Source organism: Cervus canadensis, chromosome 25, assembly GCF_019320065.1.
Source record: "Cervus canadensis isolate Bull #8, Minnesota chromosome 25, ASM1932006v1, whole genome shotgun sequence".
Lineage (NCBI taxonomy): Eukaryota > Metazoa > Chordata > Mammalia > Artiodactyla > Cervidae > Cervus > Cervus canadensis.
In genome coordinates, this window is record NC_057410.1 from 27,116,392 (window position 1) to 27,128,539 (window position 12,148).

General features: G+C 38.9%; 1 protein-coding gene across 7 annotated transcripts in view; it reads right to left on the minus strand.

Moving 5' to 3' along the window:
• Window positions 1-525: 525 nt before the first annotated feature.
• Window positions 526-12,148, minus strand: part of LOC122427221 (natural resistance-associated macrophage protein 2) — a 34,524-nt gene continuing 22,901 nt past the window's right edge. For all 7 annotated transcript variants that reach the window (XM_043446519.1, XM_043446516.1, XM_043446522.1 and 4 more), the window contains 2 exons: window positions 11,690-11,743; window positions 526-5,270 (listed from right to left, as the gene is read on the minus strand). In XM_043446519.1, the coding sequence (XP_043302454.1) occupies window positions 5,193-5,270; window positions 11,690-11,743 (132 nt within the window). In that variant the 3' untranslated portion in view covers window positions 526-5,192. The remainder of the gene's footprint in view (window positions 5,271-11,689; window positions 11,744-12,148) is intronic.

The window sequence follows — 12,148 nt, forward strand, 5'->3', positions numbered from 1 at the left end:
CTCAATGGTAAATCCCTAGAATCAGGGATTACAATTCATTCACTTTCCTTTTTATCAGAATACCAAGTACAATACTGAGAACAATACTGAATAGATGTTTGCTAAGTAGAAGTGCTTATTGTTTTTATCTCAAGATCTTGCCAAATCTTCCCACTTTCCCTTCTAATATTTTAAAATTCAAACTTTAGGGTGGCATAGTAACATCATAAACTCAGATTTATACTTATCCTAAAGGGCTCTTGGGAGAAGGCAGTGGCACCCCACTCCATGGAAAACCCCATGGACAGAGGAGCCTGGTAGGCTGCAGTCCATAGGGTCGCTAAGAGTTGGACACAACTGAGCGACTTCACTTTCACTTTTCACTTTCATGCATTGGAGAAGGAAATGGCAACCCACTCCAGTATTCTTGCCTGGAGAATCCCAGGGACGGGGGAGCCTGGTGGGCTGCCGTCTATGGGGTCACACAGAGTTGGACACGACGAAGTGACTTAGCAGCAAAGGGCTCTTAGATTTTTTTTTTTTCTCCCCCAGTTCTGGAGTCAGCTGTATGATCCAAGCCAAAAAATAATAAGATAGAGGATGTTTGCTTTCAATTGTTTTAGAAAAAATACAAGTGATGAAATTCAGTGTTTGTTTCCTATCCATACTCTATTGATATACAACTTTTTGCTTATAGGTGTTCTCTACTCTATAAGGATTACAAAAAATGAAGCCACATATAAGAAAAATAAGAAGTCTTCTGAAAAGTACTTACAAAAAATGAATTTTCAATATGTAGCAAATTATACTGCAGAAATTTCAGTCAGAATTCTCACAGCCTTCAATTTTTTTAAGACGTTGATTTCCAAATCAACTATCATAAATAGTCAACTCAAAAATATCTTTGTTGATGTCCTTTAGAACCTAGGACATGATTTTCTGACTTTTAAAATTTTTATTTTCTAGTTAACAGCAGAAAATAATCTATATTATGCCAAATCAATCTGAAAATTAGGTCGCTACAGAAAAATTTTCACTATCCATATTAGACATGACGCTCTATTCATCACTTAATTCTCTCCAAACAGGGCAGGGTAATTGAGGCTTTCATTAACTCCTTTTTAGAATGGGCAAAAATTACATCAGAGGCGAATGAATGGCCATGTTGTTATTTAATTTTGGTTCAGCTGGGAGGCCACGTGTGGGAGTGTACCAGACAAGCAGAGGGACACACGCAGGTTAGCACAGGTTAGCGCGCTGCCTGGGGCTCAGTGAAATTAAAAAAAAAAAATGGTTCACCACTGTGCACGTCACTCTTACACAGAAACCTGACTAATTTACCACAAACATAAATGTCTAACATTTAAATATTTGTGTATTCATCTTTATACTTCTCGAAAGTATGTCTGGAGTACAGAGGTAAACTCCAAAAAAAAATATCCCTTTTACCTCAAATGGCAGTGTTGTGGGAGCAGAAAGATTTAGTCCATTTGTGCTGCTGCTAATCTGGTACGATACTGCAGACAACACAGGAAACAGAGAAGATAATAAATGTGAAGTATACCCGAGGCCTCAAGCTCCTCTGTAAGCCTAGGGTTCTAAAAACTAGTTCCACCTTATTGAAGTCATAACCATTATGCCTCAGATTTATTCTGACTCCAGGCCTGGGAAAGAAATGCGCTTAGTCACTCGGTCGTGTTCGACTCGTTGTGACCCCATGGACTGGAGGGCCTGCCAGGCGCTTCTGGGAAAGAAAACCAAAGGAAAAAAAAAAGTACCCACTGAGATAAAATCAAGAATGCCAAGGTAAAAAAATAAAAAGTGCACTAAAATGCATGTAATATGATCTGTGGTGTAAAAAAACAAAAAGTGCACTAAAATGCAATATGATCTGTGGTGATGCTTTCCTCTTCTTTATGTTTTCTGTAGTGGAGAAATACTCTGACTGGAAGGTCAAGTCTAGTATCTGGGGAAGGGAAAGATGCAACAATATTGAAAATATATCTGCATTCTAGACATTAACTCATTGTTCTGTGTATTATATACACTCTTCTCTACTGGCTCAGGGTAATTATTTTTAGAGTTGCCATGTGTACCTACTATGAGGCTCTTCAAGTGCCACCAACAAACAGACATGTTTCAGTCAACACTGTCCTCTTTAGAAAACAGGCGAGGAAAGAATGCAACTACGCTACTTCACTGGAGTAAACATTCCAGCAGTTGGCTCTAATATGTTCCATGAAATCAGGAAATTTTAAGACCTCTGGCACAGAAATGTCATCCTTCATGTTGATTACACAATGAAGATACTTCTAATCAGGCTACCAGAAACATCCCCCTCTCCCAAAACATGCTCAGCATTAAAAATAGATGAACAAAGTGTTAACTCAGAAATGGGCTCTTCTCAAAACACAAAAGATCCCAGAACTTTGTGATAATCTTCCTCTGAAAGTACTAATGTATTTATTGCTTGAAAAAAGCAATGAAAAATATTAAAAGTAGCTATACATAAGAGCTCAAAAATTATGCTTAAATTAAAATGTAAAATCATTTATGGAGAAAAGTATGCAGGAAGCCCATTTACCAACATTAGCTTGGCCAAACAGGGGAGGTCATTGAGGGAAGACCCTATAAACAGATACAAACCTGAATTTGTACAATATTTCTGGGACAAAGGCTCGGTGTTTAATATCATAATGTTTAAAATTGAGGCTATTTTTATCAGCTGCTATAACCTCTGATGCCTCCCTGACTATTGGGTATGCTCTGACTACTTTTTTATTAGGCCAGCACACAGTTATATAGCAGCAGCTGTTCAGTAACAACTATTCAATTGCATTTTTCTGACATCTTGGATATATACTATCAGAGTATCCTTTTACAAATTGACTCCATAGTGTTAAACCTCAGAAACTGAGTGAGTATATGAATCTAGGTTAATCTTGAGATTGAATATATTGGAACTCCCCCTTGTGGTCCAGTGGTTAACACTCTGCACTTCCACTGCAGGGGTCGGGGGGCGTGAGTTCAATCTCTGATGGGGAATCCCATATTCCACACAGTGGGGTCAAAAAAGGAGGGAGACTGATTATATTATTTTCCATATAAGCATAAGGAATGATTAAATATTAACTTAGCAAAAACGTTTGTCCAAGACTTACTGTTAGACATCAGTCTCCTCCACTGGTTTTAGCATGATTCGGCTTGCTTTATTATACAGTTTTCCGATTACAGGAGTTGTATGACCTGAGAGGTAAACTGATAAATTTTTGCTGTAAACTCTAGTCTGTTCCTAATAACATACAATTTAAAAATGGAGAAAAGCTACAGAAACCCCTCAAGTACTTAATCTCTATTTAACCAACCACCTTATCTTTTTATGAGTTGTAAAACAGGATTCTTTCTGCTTTTTTTTTTTTCCCCAAACATCCTCTGGTAATGAAACGACTGAGAAATGGAACTGCCCAGGGAGGGAGAAAAAAATGCAACAAACTGATTCATATATAGAGTTGCTGTCTCTGTATAAAGAAACCAAAACACTGAAACTCATTTTTTAAGTCTTTTTTTCAAATAAAAGCTGATAAATGAGGTTAATTCAGTTTTACTTTTAAGATCAGAAGGTCTCTAACGTGGGTTGCAAGGCTATTGCTCTTATCAGAAGTTTCAAGGGTCACAAATTAGAAATGACGGAATTTTAAGAATCAGAAAAAAATCCGTGCCACTTACAGGATCAAATCATAAATGACAAAGGCAATGTCTGGATTTTTTTTTTAAGTCTTATTGAAATGTGCAAAGTTTTAAAGTAAGGCAGTGAGGTTTATGCTGAAAGAGGAAAATGATGCTCAAACATACAAAGCCTGTGGGGTTTCCAAACGCAAAGCCTTTGGGGCTGGAAGAAAAGGAGCGAAGGCACGGACTGTATTCCATTAAAAATGGATAGCTGCCATTCAGCATAAGCCAACTGCACTTTCATGAAGAGGTGTGAGCCTGGTGTTAAAAAGGTTCTAACTTTTCAATCAGATCAATATGCAGAAACTTTCTGCAGAAAGTTTTAAGTATTAAATGTTTTATTATAAAAATGTTATGGAAAAAAATTCTGGTTAGGAAGAAGAGTCAAAAAAAATCTATAACCCATACGTGGGCAGGCAGTGTATGACATGTGGACCAATCCTCCAAGTCCCAGTGTAGGTCTGATCTCATACTACTTGGTATAAATAAACTTAAAATGCTTAGCATTCCCTAGGAGAGTCAGCAGTAGAAACATCAGCCACTCCAGGAAATAGACTTTGGCCTAGAAATGGTGTCTGCAGTATTAATGGGAAAAGTGGGAAGACAAGACGTGGTGGGACTACACACACGTTAGAAAGAAAACTAATACGTCCATTACCTTATGTTGGGCTTTATAAAGCTCAATGTTAGAATTCTTTTTATACCTAAAGTGCTAGAATGGGCTGAGTTACAATGCAGCATGGAAAACTGATTATTGATTAAAGTATGATTTCTGGATGTTGTCACTAGGTACTAAGCTCTTTGGAAAATACCATCGTATCTCTGAAAAAAAATTCAAGAAAAACAACAATAGAGAAAAATAATAATCACAGAGCACACCAACAACCAGGATGAAATAAGACATAAAAGAAATGTCTTCTTTTGGAAATGATGTGCTAGTACCAGCAGTTACCAAGGGTTGGTTGATTGAATCCAAGTCAAGTTTGACTGGCCACAGTCAAGTATCACTTTAAAAGTCAGTCTATTTGACCAGTTCATTCTGAAAAAGAGCAGCGCTCTTCTTCCTTTGTTACATGTGATTTAGACAAAATAAATATGATTTATCTGAACAAATTTGTTTAAAAAATACAAAATATCATTTTTATATAAAACTCTACCCAAACCAGTAAGTTCAGGTTTACATAAAAATACACACAGATATATTTTTAAAATTCCAAAAGTCCAGACACAAGCCCATAGGGGTGTGTGGCCATCATAGGCTAATCATTTAACTCTGGCAGTTGTAGGGCTATTGTGAGGTGGGTGGGTCTCTGACCTACACTTCACAGCTGTCAGCTTTAATACCCTTCCCATGAGGAAATTTTTACCTTTTGTTCAAAACGTTTGAACAAAACTCACCACTGAACAAACAGATATGTTAACAGGACACTTGGCACAAAAGGGCTAAGAGAAAGTGGGTCTTATATAGTCCCTCAGGCTGTCAGTCATCTAGACACAAGTGAGTCAGCATCCATGGTGTTCAGAAGGTAGAGTTCAGGTTGAACTGTCAATCCCAGATGGTACTGAGGACAAAAAGATGGAAAAGGGTTAGACTGATTTATAAGTATTTAAAATTGGCATTTAAATATCTATAATCAGCATATAAAAGTAGCTTTTATTTCAGTTCTGCTATACTGATTTTCTTTCAGAAAATAAATGGCTTATAGATATATGAATGGTTTGCTATATATAAAGTAATTGATAGGTGCTGAAATAGTTAAGGATTTGTTAATGCCAAATGCAAAATTTGCACTTTAACTATTCTTGTGACATATTCTACCTCAGCATGGGTGTTTCTGATCAGGATATTAAGAGCAAATGTACTGCGAGTTTTTATACCTTAATACTAAGTGTGTTAGAACTCAAATTTCAGGGAATTCCCTGGCGGTCCAGTGGTTAGAACTCTGGACCTTAGTGCTTTCCCTGCAGAGGGTTCAGGTTCAATTCCTGGTTAGGGAACTAAGATCCCACAAGCTGCACAGAACGGCCGAAAAAGAGAAAAGAAATCAAAGTTCAAATGGTCTAAATTCTGAGCCCTATTGTCTGGGCTCTAATTATCCTTTGGCACCTGAGCAGAGAAAAGCCTTTCATTAAACAAAAGAAAGAAACATCAAATGGCATGTGCTAAGAGAAAAGGAGACAATTTGCGGATCCCAGACATTTATCAGACTTTATAAGAATTACTTTAGCTGCCTTTAAAACACATTGCCAGGAACTTCCCTGGTGGTCCAGTGGTTAAGAATCTGCCTTGCCAGGCAGAAGGTTTGACCCCCGGTTAGGGAACTGTGATTGCACATTCCTGGAGGCAATTAAGCAAGCTCTGGCTCTGGAGCCCACAAGCAGCCACTAGAGAGAAGTCTGCGCACAGCAATGAAAGATTCTGCGAGATGCAACCAAGACCCAAGGTGGACAAAAAATAAATATGAAAACAAAGCAAAAAAATATTGCCAGACTCACTCCAGGAGGCCTAATCCAGATGATTTGTATTGGCATTTGTGAAGTTGTAGCTTACTCTTTTTCTCTCCTTTGCATTCACCGTGGGACAATCACTGAGTCTCCTTTTAGCCCTACTGGTATCACCAGGGGTTTGAGGGATGTTGCTGCCCCTTGTTACCTACAGCCTTTTTTGGGCCCTTCAGTCACCTCATCTGAATAGAGGCTGAACCTTCTGTTGTAAGAATCAAATGAGATCACATGAGTGCTCAGGATGCCAAATGCACACTATAAATTGATAGAAATATTTCTAGCAGAATATAGTGCAAAAGGCACTGGGGCTAGGATCAAGCTTCAACTCTGCCATTTCCTATGACCTTGAGCAAGTTATGTATCCTTCTTGAGCCTTATCCAACTCATTTGTAAAACAGAAATAAATGGTGTACTTTAAAATGCCAAGGACATTAACAAACTATCTCATTGTGTATGTGTGGTGGTGGGTGTGATGTCGTGTACGACTCTGATCCCATGGACTACAGCCCGCTAGGCTCTTCTGTCCATGGAATTTTCCAGGCAATAATACTGGAATGGGTTGCCATTTTGTAGTCCAGGGAATTTTCATGATCCAGGGAGTGCCCCACGTCTCTTGCGTCTCCTGCACTGGCAGGCCGACTCTTGACCACTACGCCACCTGGGAAACCTATCTCATTTTAGTCTTCAATAATTTTTTTAGACATTAAAAATGCCTATCAGAGGTTTATGATGACTGTGTGAAGATGAGACAAAATGGGGCCCATGATAAAACTATTCTCAACTAGAAGGCTAGCTAGGAACTATTGAGTCACACTGGAATTAGGGCAGAATCACAGCACTTCAGATTTCAGCCTTTATACTTACTTCAGGGTTTTATGACTCAGGTTTTAGTAACCAAGAGCAATTGTCAGATACACTGACAATCCACTGCAGCCTTTTCTTAAGTGAACTAAGGTGGTGGGGTGGGTGTGTAGTAAGCAAGGGCTGCATTTTTAGCCCCATGACCTCCAGGTTGTATCACTTGATGGCTTAGTAGAGAAAACTCCTTCACTGGAAAAGTTTATTGCATTGCTCAGGGACACTGGGAAATGGAACTAAATAGCTGAGGAACTGGCTAAATCTTTCAAGGGCAGAGAGGTACACAAATGAATATCAGTTCTTACTTATTGCTGGCCCTGCCCATTTTCCACACCCACCAGAAAAAGCATTCAGGTACTTTTGAAAATTCAGCACAGACCAAACAAAATTAGTCTATTAATTGGCAACTTTTGACCTAAAACATATTCTAGCACTCATCAGAGTATTAAGAGAAGTATCTTTGATACTGTTCTTGGTGCAGCTAAACACCAAAGCTTGGTGTCTAAAGTGCACTATTAAGTGTGTGCTACGTATTGTATAGCATGATTAGTAAAAATAACACGGGTTCTGGAATTAAGCTAGTCAGGCACAAATGCCAAATGCCTACTGATTAGTGATGTGTTATTTTAGTTTCTGGCCCTTCAGTCGCCTTATATACATATACATATATATATATATATATATATACACACACATATATATCCTTTTGCTGTAAGAATTATATGAGATCATATGAGTGCTGACGGCTTCCCAGGGGGCTCAGAGGTAACAAATCTGCCTGTCGATGCAGGAGATCCAAGAGATGCGGGTCCAATTCCTGGGTTGGGAAGATCTCCTGGAGTAGGAAATGGCAACCCACTTCCATATTCTTGCCTGTAAAATCTTATGGACATAGGAGCCTGGTGGGATATAGTTTACGGGGTTGAAAAGAGTCAGACACGACTAAACCTGCATGCACACACACACACACACACATACACAGAGTGCTTAGAACCCAACTACCATAATAATGTGTTATTTTTAATGTTCCAAAGCTAAGTTGTCAAAAGAAGGTAACACATCTGGATTCACTGGTCCTGTCCAAGGAAGGAACACAAAGTACTGCAGAGGGCAGCGCTAAAGAAAGTCTCAAATCAGGATCTTCAAAGTGTGATGCACCCTATTTTAGCTATGAAATTACACCCAAATAAAGAGTTGCCTGGTATCTTAGTGGTTGGAATTCTAAGCTTTTATGCCATGAGCCCAATCCCTACCATAGGTTCAATCCCTGGGCAGGAGCTAAGATCCCAGAAGGCATATGGCAGAGCCAAAAAAAGATTTTAAAAAACAAAACAAAAGCAAGGTAAGAAGGGTGAGTTAAATGAGGAAGGACAACACGGAAAATAAAATTCTCAGAAAACTTCTATGGTGTTATTTACAGGATTTAGTTCCTATAAAACTTGCGACAGAGAAAGGGAAAATGAAGTTCTAGTGACAATCTTGGACAAATTAAGGGTTGACTTAGTTTTTCATGCCATGTGTTTGGTGACAAGCCTAGTAATTTACTGTGTCTGAGTTTTGTATTTATATCCGGACTTTGTATTTATATGCTTTCCTTTCTAAGTTAAACAATTTTCCTTTCATCTTCCAAACACTCATACTTTTTACTGGCAGCATATACAGAATATAAACGCCTACCTCAATGGTGAAACAAGACTACAGAGAGAAAAATGTTCACTTTAGAGCAGAAAAAGGCAGAATGACAATTTTTTTCTCAATTTTAAATATTGTAATGATGTAACCTTTAGCAATGGCAAAACTAATTAAATTGGTGATAGAAATTAGTGCTTGGTGTCTATAATTCATCAAGTCTTCTGGGAACTAAACCTATATTAAGCATTGAACAAACTGAATTTGAACCTCAAGAGTCTCCTCATATACATTTTTTTTCAAAGGTAAATACAACAGAAATACATGATCCCAGGCAGGACGAATCTGAGAACATGAAACCACACGTTCGGAGGAACACTGGACATGAAAGGCTGAATATAAACATGAAGAGCTGACTATAAATTACATGTAGAATATTTATTCCGTGGAGGCTCAGCACCCCTAACACCTAGGTGTCCAGGGAGGTCAACTGTATTCCTCTATCCCTTCTAAAGAGAAAAATCACGAACAGTGTGAATCCAGTATGTCAATCCAGGTGGTAATTGATGTTTCAGTATTTCAAAGTTGTTGAGATCCCACTCATAGAGTACTTTCAAGGTTTAAAAAAAATATTCAGGAAACCAAATTGGAAAAAGGAAAAAAAACCTTTTTAATTACAAACCAAGTTTACATACTGTTAAATGGTCACTAAAAGCTTACTGTAACCACTCCTAAAACCACTAGCAGGACCGCAGAGGAGCCAAATTGCAGTTCTTCCCCATTGTTGATAATTCCCAGTATGCTATAGCAGCAGTTATTTCATGCCACATTTATAAAGAACAAGGACCAATTTACATAAAGTACAATTATATATCCTTCAACATTTCACACAAACAGAATGCACATGCTGGCACTGGAAGATGTCAGGTTCTAAACACTGTTTACTGTACCCAAAGTAGTGGCTGAACAGAAAGTACCCTTTCTACCTGAAAGCATGGGAATACAGCATGGGAGTGTTTTTACCACTGTAAAATAATACACACACAGTGACATAAACTGACATTTAACTGGGAAAAAAATTTTCATCATTGCAAGACATATATATAACTTTGAAAAGAAAACTAGCAGCTTTTACCTGGGCTTCTAAATATTTGTGAATCTGAGACTGACTGGACCCAGCCAAACTCCAGGTAAAGGTAAATGATGTTAGTGTACCATCTTTTACAAAGAATTCTGTCAACATGGCCCTCACCTACTGAGGCCAGATGAGAGCTTAAGATGTCAGTCCCCAAAATCTACAGAGTGCCCTTGTCAACAGTTTAGGGGATGATGGTAGGGGAAAGGGAGGAACGGTTGGGGAATTTGTCTCTCATGATTCTATGCTATGTCACTGGAGGGGCTGAGGTAAAGGTATGGTCAGTGCAACACAGAAGTTTACCCTTAAAGCCATGTAAAAGACAGTCCGTTCAGCCTGTGCTTTTGACTGTGTACAAAGTATTGGAAACAATGCCTTTAGGGGCTCGGGTGAACAGAGAACATCAATCAATAGGCACTCCAGAAGGAAGACACCAAAAATGCAGTCCTTCAATTGCATTCCCATTACTGTTCTCTCCAAGTCAGTGGCTATAAAAGACCTGATTATTTATCTTCACTGGACAATGTGACTTGGTTTGAGATAATCACATGGTGTCAGGCTCCACATGTCAAAATGTCAGAAGTGGCTGAAGAGCAGCAGCTCCATGCTGAAGAGACCCATTTCCTCTGACTCCAGAGCTCCACCATCTGGTCTCAAAGTTTTTCCCTCTGAGGGAATGGCTGAAGAGAGATAGCTCAGTGAAACCCTGCAGAGAAGACTTGGCAACCATAGTGACACCAAAGGACTCGCTGAGAGGGAGCGAGCTTTGCAACGCTCACATCCAGAGCTCCTCAGATTGCCTTGCAAGTCGTCTTGGGCATGCTTCAGAAAAACATGACGATTCTGGTAGAAGGTCTTTTTTAGGAATAAAACAGATGGCTCCTCTTCTTTCAAGTTTTTTCACCTCTCCCCAAAGTCTCTTGAGAACATCAGGTCATAAATGCTACCATCTTTTTCTATCGCTACCCTCCTAGAGGAGGAAGGGGAAGGTTTCCCAACTCTAAGTGCTCAAGAAGAAACACCATATAAGAACTCTGTACTAACATGAGAGTTATTAAAATCGGGACTCCCAAGAACACTTCAGTAAGCTCTGTCTCTGAGGGAAATCATCAGAGTGATTTTCGGAAGAGATTAGTATTAGTCACCATGACCACAAGTGAGTTTTACCATCTGTCCATTTATCATCTTCTTTAATGCTTTCTCACCCCTCTTAACTTTCAATGAAATTAAAGTGAAAATAAGTTAAAAGAATCCTAACCTGATGGAGGTAGATTATCTCATAAATTTTATACTTAATATGAATCAAACCACCCTAATTGAGATTCTATTTTTTATAATTAATTCAAAGGGTATGCATAAGGAAAGTATTTCTCAGACTTTTAAATCCATTATTTTTTGATAAATAAAACTTGTATACCTATTCTGTAACTTGTATTATGAAAAATGTATTGCATTTTCCAAGTACATTTTTTTAACATATAGTCAGTCTTGTTAAGAATCATGCACTGAGAACTATCTCACATAAAGATAAAACAAGCTGACCCTGGGACAGTGAAAAGAGTTCAGTGCTGTTTGAGAGCAGGTGTCAAGCTGTCAAAGATCCTAGCTAATCCAGTTACCAGGTTAGGAATTCAAGAGAAAAAATAATGCTATCTTTCAAACAAATACGCAACAATGTCTTTCCCAACCAACAGCTGAGTCCTAAATGCAGTCTGTGCACCAGCACATACCTTTGGCTATGTTCACACAGTAAACCATAGAAACACACTGGCTCTGATGGCTACCTGTGAGCAGTGTTTACTTAGCATAGCCAGTGGTGGCTTCTTCGGTCAGCAGGACTTTAGAGATGCTTACCGTGTGCCCACAGTCCAGGAAGGACATGCCCAGTGCAATCAAACATTGCCAACCCTAGAAGAGAAAATATGGTCATGGTTTGCTGAGCCCTCTGGAGAGCCCATTTACGCCCCTCACCGCCCACAATGCACTGCTCAGATGCAAACCTCTTTGCTGTACTAATTTCAATACTCAGTTCCCTCTGCTCCTACTGCTTTGGATTTGTGGTGTTTCTTTTATCTGACTCTCAGGCGGAATTCCTTGAAAACCACTACCCCATTTCAGTCCTACTCCACTCCTCACAATGCAGGGCAATGACTGACTGGCTAATACAACCGCCATTGTCTCCTGAACTAAACAGTAGTAATTCATCTAGAACCAGTCCTCAGCCTTGAAAACAGGTCTTCAACATTTTCTATAGCCTGAGGGTGACTAAGAATGACTCGTAATGAAGGAAGGATCCCCTTAAGTTCTACAGCA